The sequence below is a fragment of the Ornithorhynchus anatinus genome, chromosome 7, assembly GCF_004115215.2.
Source record: "Ornithorhynchus anatinus isolate Pmale09 chromosome 7, mOrnAna1.pri.v4, whole genome shotgun sequence".
NCBI classification, from domain to species: domain Eukaryota; kingdom Metazoa; phylum Chordata; class Mammalia; order Monotremata; family Ornithorhynchidae; genus Ornithorhynchus; species Ornithorhynchus anatinus.
The window spans coordinates 66,529,682-66,543,956 of record NC_041734.1 but is presented as its reverse complement, the minus strand read 5'-3'; the positions used below and the strand labels follow the sequence as shown (position 1 = coordinate 66,543,956).

Below are 14,275 nucleotides of genomic sequence, written 5' to 3'. Positions count from 1 at the left end.
AGTGGAAAGAGCCTGGGCTTGGGAGTCAGAAGACATGGGTTCTAATCCCGGCCCCATCACTTGTCTGCTGTGTGACCTTGGGCAAGTCAGTTCTCTGTGCCTCAGTTACCTCATCTGTAAAAATGGGGATTAAAAAATGTGAGCCCCACATGGGACAACCTGATTATCTTGTATCTACCCCAGTACCTTAGAAATATGTTTGGCACATAGTAAGTGCTTAGCAAATAGCATTATTATTATTATTACCACTAGTGCTACTGCTGCTTTTACTATTTCTATTACTATTAAAGCTGCTGCTACTACTAGTGTTGCTGCTGCTATTACTACTAGAGAAGCAGCATGGTTCAGTGGAAAGAGCCTGGGCTTGGGAGTCAGAGGTCATGGGTTCTAATCTCCGCTCCGCCGCTTATCAGCTGTGTGACTGTGGGTGAGTCACTTTGCTTCTCTGGACCTCAGTGACCTCATCTGCCAAATGGGGATGAAGACTGTGAGCCCCACGTGCGACAACCCGATCACCTTGTATCCCCCTCAGCGCTTAGAAGAGTGCTTCGCACATAATAAGCGCTGAACAAATACCATAATCATTATTATTACTGCTACTACTAGTACTGCTACTATTACTACTAGTGCAGCTATTTCTACTATGATTACCAGTACTGCTGCTACTACTACTAGTACTGCTACTACTAGTACTACGAGTGCTCCTGCTACTTCTACGATTACTAGTATTGCTACTACTAGTACTACTAGTACTGCTGCTATGATTACTATGAGTGCTGCTGCTATTACTAGGATTACTAGTACTGCTACTACTAGTACTGCTACTAGTACTACGATTGCTCCTGCTACTACTATGATTACTAGTATTGTTACTACTAGTACTACTAGTGCTGCTGCTACGATTACTATGAGTGCTGCTGCTACTACTACGACTACTAGTACTGCTACTACTAGTACTATGAGTGCTGCTGCTACTATTACTAGTACTAGTACTGTTACTACTACGAGTACTGCTACTACTAGTACTACTAGTGCTGCTGCTACTATTACTATGAGTGCTACTACTACTATTACTAGTACTGTTACTACAATTACTAGTGCTGCTACTATTACGAGTGCTGCTGCTACTACTACTAGTACTGTTACTTTGATGACTAGTACTGCTACTACTATTACTACAAGTGCTCCTGCTACTACTACTATTAGTACTGTTACTATGATTACTAGTACTGCTACTACTATTACAAGTGCTCCTGCTACTACTACTATTACTAGTACTGTTACTACGATTACTAGTACTGCTACTACTATTATTATGAGTTCTCCTGCTACTACTATGATTACTAGTACTACTAGGATTACTAGTACCGCTACTAGGATTACTAGTACTGCTATTACTACAAGTGCTCCTGCTACTACTACTATTAGTCGTACTGTTACTACGATTACTAGTACTGCCACTACTATTACTACAAGTGCTCCTGCTACTACTACTATTACTAGTACTGCTACTACTATTATTATGAGTTCTCCTGCTACTACTATGATTACTAGTACTACTAGGATTACTAGTACTGCTACTACTATTACTACAAGTGCTCCTGCTACTACGATTACTAATACTGCCACTGCTACTACTAATACTGCTACTACTAGTACTACAAGTGCTGCTGTTATGATTACAATCACTAGCACTACTACAAGTACTATGAGTCTGTTGCTATTACTGTGATTACTAGTACTGCTACTACTGTGATTACTAGTACTGCTACTATTACTAGTACTATGAGTGCTGCTTCCAGTACTAGTGTTGTTGCTGCTTTTCTTCATTCATTCATTCAACAGTATTTATTGAGCGCTTACTATGTGCAGAGCACTGTACTAAGCGCTTGGAATGAACAAGTCAGCAACAGATAGAGACGGTCCCTGCTGTTTGACGGGCTTATGGTCTAATCGGGGGAGACAGACAGACAAGAACAATGGCAATAAATAGTCAAGGGGAAGAACATCTCGTAAAAACAATGGCAACTAAATAGAATCAAGGTGATGTACATTTCATTAACAAAATAAATAGGGTAATGAAAATATATACAGTTGAGCAGACGAGTACAGTGCTGAGGGGATGGGAAAGGAGAGGGGGAGGAGCAGAGGGAAATGGGGGGAAAAGAGGGTTAAGCTGCGAGGGTTAAGCTGCTTTTACTACTAGTGCTGCTACTACTACTAGTAATACCGCCACTATTGCTACTATTCCTTAGAGAAGCAGCGTGGCTCAGTGGAAAGAGGCCGGGCTTGGGAGTCAGAGGTCGTGGGTTCTAATCCCAGCTCTGCCACTTGTCTTCCTGGTGACCTTGGGCAAGTGACTTCACTTCTCTGGGCCACAGTTCCCTCATCTGTAAAATGGGGATTAAAACTGTGAGCCCCACGAGGGACAACCTGATCACCTTGTCTCCCCCCCCAGCGCTTACAGTGCTTTGCACATAGTAAGCGCTTAACAAATACCACCATTATTTATTTATTTATTTATTTTAGTGCTGCTGCTATTACTGCTACCATTACTACTAGTGCTGCTGCTGCTACTACTAATAATGTTGGCATTTAAGCGCTTACTATGTGCCAAGCACTGTTCTAAGAGCTGGAGTAGATATCAGGTAATCAGGTTGTCTCACGTGGGGCTCACAGTCTTCATCCCCATTTTACAGATGAGGGCACTAAGGCCCAGAGAAGTGAAGTGACTTGCTTACCACTTCTCGCGCTGCTGCTATTACTACTGCATTGAGGAGGTAAAGGAGGCCCTTGGGAAATCCAGATCATATTCGTTCAATTGTACTTACTGAGCGCTTTCCGTGTGCAGAACACTGTAGTAAGCACTTGGGAGAGTACAATGCCACAATAAACAGACACATTTCCTGCCCACAGTGAGCTTCAGTCAAGAGGACTGGCCTCATACGGCCTCTATCTTGTTGAGGTCACCATTGGCAAGGTCACTAGGAGACAAGGATCCCTTCCTCACCCTCTAGACCCATCAGCTCGCTGAGGGCAGGGATTGTGTCCATTAACAACTCTGTTGTATTGAACTCTCTCAAGCGCTTAGTTCAGTGGTCTGCACACAGTAAGTGCTCAGTTAATACTGTCAGTTGATTGTGAGATTGCACCCCAAAGCTTAGAGGACTCACCCAGAGGTTATAAAGGGCTTTGGGCAAAAGGAAAAAAGGTGCTAGATCAGTGACGCTGAGAGGAGCTCCTGGGGAAGGGATTTTTGGCATCAAAGAAATGACCCTGCAAAGTCGGCCATCCCCTCGATAGCCTGACTGGGAATCTTACAGCCCAGCACTATTATCAAAAGAATCAGCATAGTCTAGTGGATAGAGAGCGGGCCTGGAAGTCAGAAGGACCTCGGTTCAAACCCCCAGCTCTGCCAATTGCCTGCTGTGTAACCTTGGGAAATCACTTCTCTGCCTCAGTTCCCTCATCTAAAAAATGGGGATTAAGACTGTGAGCCCCACGTGGGACACAGACTGTGTCCAACATGATTAACTTGTACCTACCCCAATGCTTAGTACAGGGCCTGACACATAGTAAGTGCGTAACAAATACCATTTAAAAGAAAGGTGATGAGTGAAAACTGCTAGGATTGGAGAGTGAGCCAGAGAGTGGGTCACGCAGACAGACAGTCAGTCAGGGAGTCAGTCAGTGGGATGATCAATTAGTCAGTCAGTCACCTGGAACAGAACAGTGTTTCGGTCTCTTGAGGAGCCCTGCTGAAGAATAGCCCTGCCCTTGGGATCCCAAAGATCTCCCGTGGGGAGAAGAGGGGGGACTGAAGGCCATTTGGGCAGACCTTCCATCCAGAACTATTGGGGAACCTCAAATAGCCAACAATTACTCTTCCCCTCCTTCAAAGCCTTATTGAAGGCTCGTCTTCTCCACGAGGCCTTCCTAAGACCTCCTTTCCTCTTCTCCCTCTCCTGACTTGCTCCCTTCATTCATCCCCATCCAGTCCCACAGCGCTTATGTACATATCTGTCGTTTGCTAATGTCTGTTTCTCTGTCTAGACTGTAAGCTCGCTGTGGGCAGGGAATGTGACTATTGTTATAGTGTCCTCTCCCAAGCGATGAATACAGTGCTCTGCACCCAGTAAGTGCTCAATACTGACTGAATGTCTGTTCCTCTCTCCCTGGGTAGGAGAGTCTCCCAGCATGGCTGCCAGCAGCTTGAAGGTGCTGAAGTATGTGCTGTTCTTCTTCAACCTGCTGTTCTGGGTAAGCACCAACCACCTTCCCAGCCCACCCCTTCTACTTACCCCACCCTCTATCTGCCGTGTCCTTGAGCTCCATAAGAAGACCAGCGTGGCTTAACGGAAAGCACCCGGGCTGGGAGTCAGCCACTTGTCTGCTCTGTGGCCTTGGGCAAGTCAATTCACTTCTCTGGGCCTCAGTTGCCTCATCTGTAAAATGGAGATTAGGACTGTGAGCCTTATGTGGGTCAGGGAGTGAATAACCCAATTTGCTCGCATCCACTCCAACACTTAGTACAGTGTCTGGAACATAGCAAACACTTAAACAAATACCTTTATCATTATTACTATTATTATTGTTATTATTCTAATCTCAGCTCCGCCACTTGTCTGCTGGGTGACCTTGTGCAAGGTACTTCACTTCTCTGTGTCTCATCTGTAAAATGGGAAGTCACTGCCTGTTCTCACTCCCACTTAGACTGTAAGCCTCATGTGGGACCAGATGATCTTGTATCTACCCCTGCGCTTAGAGGAGTGCTTGACACACAGTAAACGCTTAGCAAATACCATTAAAAAAGTGTGCTCATGTACAATGCTTCTATGACCTAGTCTCTTTTCTGTCCCACCTTGCCCTGCCCCATCTGTCCCTGCTCTGCCTCTCCAGGGAAGGAAAGAGTTGCCCTCTTCCTTTTTTCCTCTTCAGTCTTGGAAGAGGGCTGGAGGTTGGCTACTTTCCAGGCCTTTTTGGGAACACAAATTGTCCCTGGGAAAGATGCTGAAAGGACCTCCATTTAAGACTCCCATCCCCTCCTCCATCTGCTTCCTGGTGGCAGGTCTGCGGCTGCTGCATTCTGGGATTTGGCATCTACCTGCTGATCCTGGACACGTATGGGGCGCTGATCCAGCAGCTGCCCTCCCTCACCCTGGGCAACGTGCTCATCATCGTCGGCTGTGTCATCATGGTACTCGCCTTCCTGGGCTGCATGGGAGCCATCAAGGAGAACAAGTGTCTGCTCATGTCGGTGAGTGGCTGCGCCTCAGTGGACCCCAGCCCATGGGGGACCCCGCGATGGCCCCCAAAACCTGTTGTGGGGCCGGGGCCTGGGGTGGGTCATGCTGGGTGCATGTTGGTGGGGAGGGCGGTCTGCTTTGGCTGGCAGCAACAGGAGAGGAACTTCCTGCCTCCGACCTTTTGTCTGGCCCCTCAGGCCTTGGTGGATTTTGCCCCCCAGGGGGAGTGAGTTGGGTGCCTCTCCTGCCCTTCCATTTATTTGGGTTTCCTGGGTGATGGATGAGCAGTGACCTAGTGGTTATTGGCCATTGGCCGGTCAAGGAAATGGAGGATGGAGCCATATCCAATGGATTGGCTTCTCGGGCCAGCCAGTAGGCCAACTGAGGCAGAGAGCTTGGAGACGCCCATCTGCATGGGCTAAATTGACTTTTGACCTGGTCTGGGGCAGGGTGCGAGTTGGGAGGTAGGTGGGACACAAGGCTGAGAGTAGGACTTGGGTCTCCCCTAGCCAGGTTGGGCTTGCATTCTCAGTGCTGAGCGGGTCACTGAGCCAGGGCCCAGTGAAGGAAAAGCTTCCAACCTCGAGCCAGTGCTAACCTGCCCGAGGATCTGGAAGGCAACGGCTGGCCTCTGCACCCTCTCTAACGCCCTTGCCAGGACCAGGGGCCCGAGGGGCCCAATAGCCAAAGGCACAGGGCCAGCCGGGGAGGGTGTTGGAGGAAGGGGTGACGTGCAGGATGCAGCCTGGCCCAAGCCCCTGCTCTTGTCTCCTGCAGTTCTTTGTGATCCTGCTACTCATCCTCCTGGCAGAGGTGATCCTGGCCATCCTGCTCTTCATGTACGAGAAGAAGGTACGTTTCTGGGGCCCGGTGGGTGGGCCTCACCCCCAGATGCTCAGGAACGCTCCCTGTTGAGGTGCTCAGTCCAGTCGGACAGTCTCGGTGTGGGGAGGTGAAGATGCAATGGAGACCAGGGGGCGGGCGGTAGTCAGTGGCAGATAATGCAACACTGGGGAGGGGGCTCGGGACCTTCTGGGGGAGCGGCAGTACTGGAAGCTGGTCCTGATGGATGTTGGGGTGGAGGTAGGAAGATCCCTGAAGGCACTCGAGAATCCCCACCACCCCTTTGCCAACCACAATGCCAGCCTGGCACCGACCCGCTGAAACCAGACCATCCCTTATGTAACCAGACAAATGGCCCTTCTAGCTCAGGGTGGGGCCAAGGTAGATCAGTAAACTCTGGATCCCGTTGGGGGCTGTGGATGTCACAACGCCTGGGAGATCTCAGGGCAGGCGGATGTACAGCCGGCCAGGACATGAACAATCTTATGGAATATCCCCATGGAAATAATGGGCAATCAGTTGATCAATGGTATTTACTGAGCACTTACTGTGTGCAGAGCAGTGTATTAAGTGTTTGGGACAGTATGATACAACAGATTTAGCATAAATGTCCCCTACCCATAACGAGCTTACAATCTAAAGATGGTACAGATCTGGGTTCCCTTAGGCTGAGGTCATGATCCTCTTACCTTGCTCCTGACCAAGGTGGTTAATCGTGTCCTCAAATGGAGTGAGCTAATTATGGGGGGTCTTTTTCTCTCAGAGCTCTTTGGCCTCAGTGAGTGGGGTTTAGGGCTAGGGTGACAGATTGATTCCTGAGCCAGGGTGGCTAGGAAAACCACTGTCTGGGCCTGAGCACCCTCAAGACGTTCTTAGAAGTCCACACCCGGTGAGGGGGCCCCTGGCTCCATTCCATTTGGTTGGATAGATGACAGGAGTTGGGGTGGTCCCTGGGAAAACACAGTATAAAGCAGAGACCCTGTGCTGGCTTCCCTCTCTTCTTCTTTCCTCCTCCTCATCAACAATAGTATCGATTGAGTGCTTGCCATGTGCAGAGTAATAATAATAATGATAATGGCATTTAAGTGCTTACTATGTGCCAGGCACTGTTCTAAGCGCTGGGGTAGATACAAGGAAATCAGGTTGTCCCACGTGGGGCTCACTGTATCAATCCCCATTTTACAGATGAGGAAACTGAGGCCCAGAAAAGTTACGTGACTTGCCCAAGGTCACACAGCTGACAAGTGGTGGATCCAGGATTAGAACCCAGGTCCTCTGACTCCCAAGCCCGTGCTCTTTCCACTAAACCTACTGTACTAACTGTACGGGAGAGTACAATGCAGCAGTTAGTATCGGGTGGACCCCTGCCCACATGAGCTTAGAGTTTCGTCCACTCCTTTCCCTCAGCAGCCTGACTACCTGAACTCCACCTGACTACCTGTACCCCTCCAAGACCCCTGTCCTCCACCACCCCAGGGTGAAAGGTGGGGAGGGGGAGGGACAGTCCCATGAGGTGACAGTCCCCAAACCCTGCCTGTCAGTCGGGCTGAAGTTAGGGCTGAGGCGTTTCCTTTGTTCAAACTGGATCTCTTGTTCTTCCATTCTTGCCGGTCTCTAGACTGTCAGCTTATTGTGGGCAGTGAATGTGTCCGTTTATTGTGATTTCGTGCTCTCCCAAGCGCTCAGTACAGTGCTCTGCACAGAATAAGCGCTCAATAAATACAATGGAATGAATGAATGCCGGTGCTGGGGTGGGGGCGTGGGCCCACCAGGTCGATGACTACGTGAACACGGAGCTGAAGGACAGCTTCCAGCATTACCACAAGGACAACGCCACTAAGAACGCCTGGGATGCCGTCCAGCAGCAGGTGAGGAAACCAACTGGTCAAACTCTTCCTCCTGGCCAAGTCCCCCTTACCTTGCCTTCCTCAGAATCCCAGGAGCTGAGGGGGGAGGGTGAAGAGTTCAGCCCAGAGAGTACCGCCCCTCCGTCCAATCTGCTTTATGCTTTTGGCAAGGATTCGATTGAGGCTACTCATAAGGTCTCCGTCAAGGAGATGCACTTCTTGACTGTTTGGCCGGCTTTCTCCCAGCCCAGAGTCTCCTGCCCAGCTACCCTCGCTACTAGAATCCACTCTTCCTCATCATTCCCGACACGGTTAGCCGAGAGCGCCCCAGGGACAAGCCCCAATCCCTTAGTGTGGACAAACCTCAATCCCTTATGGGGATTGACTGTGAGCTCCAAGTGGGACAACCCGATTGCCTTGTATCTATCCCATCACTTAGAACAATGCTTTGCACATAGGAAGCGCTTAACAAGTACCATCTTTATTATTATAAGCTTCGGACCGAAAGAGCTCCTTGCCCTCCCCCAGCCTCTTTCTTCTAAGGGAAGAGCTGCAAATCCTTGGCCTGGCTCCCGCCCCTAACCAAGCTTTGAAATCAAGCTTTGAAATCTTCCCCTTGGCCCCGGCAGATTGGGCATCACCTTCCAGACCCCTGGGGCTCCCCGGAGAGCCTCTCACTGAGCTTTCCTCATTCAGGTTGCTCATCTGCTTCTTTGGGATGCTTTGTGCCATTCCAAAACTTAAGACCTGGAGACATGCTGACTCTAGGTACTGACGAATGAAAAGCAGTGTGTTCTAGTGGCGAGGGCACGGGCCTGAGAGTCAGAAGGACCTGGGTTCTAATTCCAGCTCTGCCACTTGTCTGCTGTGTGACCTTGGGGTAGTCACTTAACTTCTTTGTACTTCAGTCCCCTCATCTGTAAAATAGGGTTTAAGACTGGGAAGCCCATGTGGGACAGGAACTTTGTCCAGCCTAGTTATCTTGTGTCCACCCTAGCACTTAGTACAGTGCCTGGCACATAGTAAGCGCTTTATAAATACCATAAAAGAAAAGAAAGCCCAGCATTCACCATCTCTCCCAGCGTCCTCCTGCCCCACCTCTCCTGCCCCTCCCCTCACTCCCCAGCCTCGATTTGAGAATATAGTTCTCTGTCTGTGACCTGCCCATCCTCATGGAGAATCTCCTTGCCCCACTGTCCCTGTCCTGGACTAAATCAGGACCGCTCCAACTACAGGGCCAGCAAGAAGGGGAACATTAAGAGTGCCATGACCACCCCCTGCCCCCACTGCTCTTGGCCATGGCATTGACCCTTAAGTACTCCCTGAGCCCGAATAATGGCTCTGTGCATTGAATCTTCTCCCTTTCCATCAGGGGACCTGGTGGTACTGCGTTTGCTCTAGGCTGGGGAGATCTTCAGATAAGGTCCCTGGAAATGGAAGTCCAATTCCAGTCCCCATCTTTGGAGCCAGCTTATCCCCTACACACTTTGGGAGAGTGTTTTGTGTGCTTTCTCCAGCAAAACCATCAAGCCCATTGATAGACTCCTGCTGCCATCGTATCTCCTCCTTCACTAATTCCCATCTACCTTGCCCCACCATCCCATCTCCACTATTTCCACTGCCCCACCTCTCACCAACCCCTTTCTCCAAATCTTTTCTCCTCAGACACTCTTTCGCCACCGTCCGTCCCCTCTCCCTAGTGACTTCTCTCCCTCCCTGACCTCCCCTTGCTCTTTGATTTCAGCTGCAGTGCTGCGGAGTAAACAATGGGACAGACTGGAATGGTCCCCGCCCGGATTCGTGTCCTAAAGAAACTGACGTGCAGGTATTTCCAGAGGTGTCTGTGCGGTTTTAGTCCCTTTGGGGGTGGTTTGGGACCGGGGAGGTTGGCATTCCCATAGAGGGGACCACGAGCTACCTCTCCTGTGCGAGCGAAGGGTCACAAGGTCAGTCTGTTTCTGTTGAGTGACGACGAGTTGCCAGTCCGACCCTGGGCAACAGATCAAAATGGAACCCAGGGAGGATGAGGGACAGCTTCTTTAGTTAGCAGTGGGTGAACTGGTGTACTAAGGGCTAAGGTAAATCCAAGATAATCAATTTGCTCTCGGTCCCTGTCCAACACGATGGCCACAGCCTAGGTGTGGAAAAGACAAGATACCAAAAGGAGGTGCCCCCTAAGAAATACACCTATTAAAATATAGAGGCATAGATAAACAGTACCTTGCTGGTTTTGAAGGCAGCAGAGACAAAGGTGTGGAGTTTTCACAGTTGGGAAGACAGGTTGTTTCTGGCCCTGGATGCACAAGTGGGTGGACTCGATCCCCCGCCCCACAGTGGTTGGAGGAAGTTGGAGGCTGCTCTGAGTAAGGGCAGTGACCGGACCCTCTCCATACGTGAAGAAGAGGTGGGAGCGAGGTGGCAGGACTGTCAGGATGATGGGTTTCCATGCATCTTAGTGGATCGGCTGACCTGGGGATTTAGAGATGCTGGAAGCCACCGACCCCCATGTGTGGCCTTGACGGTCCAGGGAGGAAGATCAGACTATCTAGTTGGGGCCCTGGGTTCCTCTGGGAGGAGGGCAGACCTATTAGGGCATCTAGGAAAGCCAGGTCAGACCCCTCCTCCGACTCCCCTCCAACTCCCCTCCCAGCACTTTTTCCACCTCAACAAACCCACTTCCTCTCTCTGACCCCGCCTACCCTCCCTTCCTCCTTTGGCTTCCAGGCAACATGACCCTCACATAGAACAGACTTTGGTGGGGAGGTGGGGGAATCAGGACCACTCTGTTACCTGGGAGCTTCTGCCACGGAGGTGCGACAGGGAGATGTCAGTTCCTCCTCCCTTAGGTTGAGTGTCCGGTAGCGTTGACTTAGTCACCCTTTTCCATGGGGAAATTGATATTCAGAATAACTTCCCCAGAGACCTCCTTTCTCTGTTCTGACTCTTGTGGCCTCCCGACCCCTTATCCACCATGGGATTAGAAGCAGAGCTGGGGTGGGGTGGGGGGTGGTCCCAGGGTCTGTCCCCAGCCTTTAAGTGTGTATGTATGTGAGGGGCCGTACAGAACTGGGTGCTGGGCCAAAGGCCGCAGGTTGGAGGAGGTCTGGCCTGGACCCCAGATGTCGGCGGTCAGGGGCTCCCATACTGATGCTGGCTGCCTGGTCCTGATCCTGATCCTCTCTCCTTAGGGCTGCTACCAGCTCATCAAAGAGTGGTTTCAAGCCAACTTCCTCTACATAGGGATCTTCATCATCTGCGTATGTGTGATTCAGGTGAGCTTTGTCCACAGAGGGGGGGTGGGCAGGCGGGCATCACCTTTTCCTAGCACCCCCCAGAGTTACAGTGCAGGTTCGACTTTCGGCTCAATGCTGGACCAAGGCCCCCACCTACTGTCCATCTGGTTCGGGTCCGGCCCCAGAGAGTCGTTGGCAGGGAAGCAGTGTGGCCTAATGGAAAGAGCATCGTCCTGAGAGTCAGAGGACCCGGTCCTAATCCTGGCTCTGCCAATTGTTGGTTGTGTGACCTTGGATGAGTCACTTAACATCTCTGTGCTTCAGTTTCCTCAACTGTAAAATGGGAATTAAATCTTCCTCCTATATAGATTGTGAGAGCTGTGTAGAACAGGGACTGGGTCCAACCTCAGAAACTTTGTATCTAACTCAGTGCTTAGAACAGTGCTTGACAACTAATAAGCATATAGCAAAGACCTTTTTTTCTAAAAAAAAAAAAGGCCAGGCAGAGAGGGAGAAGAGAGGAGAACATTAAACCTATTGTCTCCCCCAACTTTCTGCTGCCTCTGCAGTGCACGATAGGGTAGAGCTAGCTGTGGAGGGCTTAGGCATCATTGTCCCTGCAGAGAAGAACCTGCCTTCCCTTGGGACTGGACAGAAGCCCTGGGAAGCCCCAGGGCCACCCCTTGCTCACTGCATAAAGGAGAGGATCCCCTGAGGAGAGAGGGATTTAGTCTTGGGAGTCTTCAAGTGTTTGCCTAGGACCCTTTGGGACAGTGTGGTGTCCTGTCCTGTGGGCCTAACCTGACCTCTCCTTGATCCCACAGGTGCTGGGGATGTCATTTGCGCTGACCTTGTACTGCCAGGTGGAGAAGACCAGCAACTCCATGTCACTGTAACGTAACCCTGGAGACCCGGTTCTGTCCTGGAGCTGGGCCACTGCGGAGCCTCAGGGCCTTGGCGGCCGCTTCCTCACTAACAGCTCCTGTCCCTTGTTCCGCTCCTGTCCTGCCTCCTCCTCCCCCTCCTCCGCTCCCTTCCTCCAAGAGCTGCCGAGGTTGCTGTCCGGGCCGCTGCTCCCAGCCCTGGCCATCGGCTCTTCCCCAGGCTTCCCACCTGGGGATTGATAGATGCTGGAAGCCACCGCCCCCATACGTGACCTTGACGGCCCAGGGAGGAAGACCAGATGTTTTAGTCTGGGTCCTGGGATCCCATGAGACAGGGCAGACGCATTAGGATACCTAGGAAGGCCAGGTCAGGCCCCTCTTCTGACTCCAACTCCCAATTCACCTCACAGCACTTTTTCCACCCCAACAAACCCACCTCCTCTCTCAGACCCTACGACCTCCCTTCCTCCTTTGGTTCCCTCTGCCCCTCCCTTAACCCCGAGCCAATAGGACCCCCTCATATTGCAGACACTGGTGGGGTGGGGTGCGAGGGAATCGGCACCACCCTCTTCCCTGGGAGTCCCAACCATGAAGTTGCCACAAGGCGATGCCATTTTTAGGTTGTTTCTGTAAACTTGTCATATTTCCAAGAGGAAATTGCTATTCAGAATAATCTCCCCAGAGACCTCTTTTCTTAATTCTGACTCTTGTCGCCTCCCAGCCCCTCATACAGACTTTGCCAGAAGCCCTATTGATCTGCTTCTGTCTTTTCCCTGGGTGGCAGACCCCCAGATCTCACCGAAGCAAGGATAGCTCAAGTCATCTGCTACTCACATGTTCTGTTAACCAAGGCTTACCTTGTTTCTTGTTCTCAAACCAATAAACTTGCCATTTTGGAGTTCAACCTACTGCTTTCTGGATCTGGGCTCTTGGATGTCCCTAGCCCGATCGTGTGTTAGATGAAGCACTTTCCAGGGGTGGACAAGGCCCCAACCCCACATGGCAGGGGCACACCCCATTCTTTTGGGGAACCCATAGAGTACAGAGTGGCCCGGGAGGATGGGAGAAGGGCAACTGCTGGGCCACCTTCCAAGACTGGGGGGAAAAGGTCGATTGTGGTCATTACATTCCAACAATATAACATGACCTTCGTGAAGGTGCATCGCTGAGATGAGGTTGAGCAGTCCAAGGAGGTGGTGACGAGCAGGCATTTGTGTCCACTAGCCAATCCCACCCCCTTCTCCTGCTCAGCTTGTGGGGAAAGGAGAAAGTTCTCCTTCCTGTTAGCATTCATCTCTTCCCTCAAGAGGGAGGATTCCAACACATTGGCCGTGGAGTTGGGTCCTGAGAGGTCTTCAAGGAATCAAGCCCGAGGCCAATTTCTTTCGTTTGCACTTATTGCACAGGGCCCTATGGGCTGGGTAAAAAGAAGACTGACGACCCAGAATCAGGTCCAGGTGCAGAAGCCAGAAGCAAGTTGAAAAAGGAGGCTGATGTGCTGAATCCTGAGGCTTCTTCTTCATGGCCTGGAGAAGCCAAAGAGTCCAGACACAATGGTGGCAAAAGCAACAATTGTTTCCTGGCAGTAGCTGTTAGGGAAGTGGTCTGCTTCACACCACCAATCCACCCTCAAATTGCACGGGAAGCTGGACTACACTGAGATTCCAGAATTTGGTAATCCCTGGTGAACTTGGGTTGTGGTCAAATAAATTTTCACAATGGAGAATGAGGGGACTCTCCTTATCATTACGTATCCCTAGCACCACCCACTACCCAAAGGTGACCTCAGTCCCCAAGGTGCCAAGAACTCCCTTCCCCAGAGGAAAGTTTAAGAACCCTTTTTTAATCCCTTGGTTTTCTCTAGAGTTCCACAGAGCACAAGTGCCCCAGGGGCTTTCAGCATCAACCTTGAAAGTCTTGCTCAAGGGACCAATTTGAGCAACGGGCAATACTGGGTAATGGTTACAGATACAAAAGACCAAATTCCTGACCCTTCTGGATTTCTGACCTCAGTGGGCTTCCCGTCCCCAAAAGGACTCACAAAGGCAGTTCCATAATAGGGCACAGAGGGTCAGAGAACCAAAGTCAGTGCCAAACACAGAGCATATGGACAATTCAGTCAAGCAAAGGTGAGGGTGAAAGCTTTGGGGAGGGAGGTTGCAAAGAGTCCCCCGAACCACAGAGCCTTGCTGGGCCAGGGCTGCATCTTTTTCTCCCTACTG

General features: G+C 50.8%; 1 protein-coding gene across 2 annotated transcripts in view; it reads left to right on the top strand.

Annotated features, from left to right (window-relative positions):
• Window positions 1-12,961, top strand: part of CD53 (CD53 molecule) — a 33,246-nt gene extending 20,285 nt beyond the window's left edge. For both annotated transcript variants that reach the window (XM_039912485.1, XM_007666777.3), the window contains exons 2-8: window positions 4,184-4,260; window positions 5,069-5,257; window positions 6,024-6,098; window positions 7,862-7,957; window positions 9,681-9,761; window positions 11,125-11,208; window positions 11,994-12,961. In XM_039912485.1, the coding sequence (XP_039768419.1) occupies window positions 4,198-4,260; window positions 5,069-5,257; window positions 6,024-6,098; window positions 7,862-7,957; window positions 9,681-9,761; window positions 11,125-11,208; window positions 11,994-12,065 (660 nt within the window). In that variant the 5' untranslated portion in view covers window positions 4,184-4,197 and the 3' untranslated portion in view covers window positions 12,066-12,961. The remainder of the gene's footprint in view (window positions 1-4,183; window positions 4,261-5,068; window positions 5,258-6,023; window positions 6,099-7,861; window positions 7,958-9,680; window positions 9,762-11,124; window positions 11,209-11,993) is intronic.
• The last annotated feature ends 1,314 nt before the right edge of the window (window positions 12,962-14,275 follow it).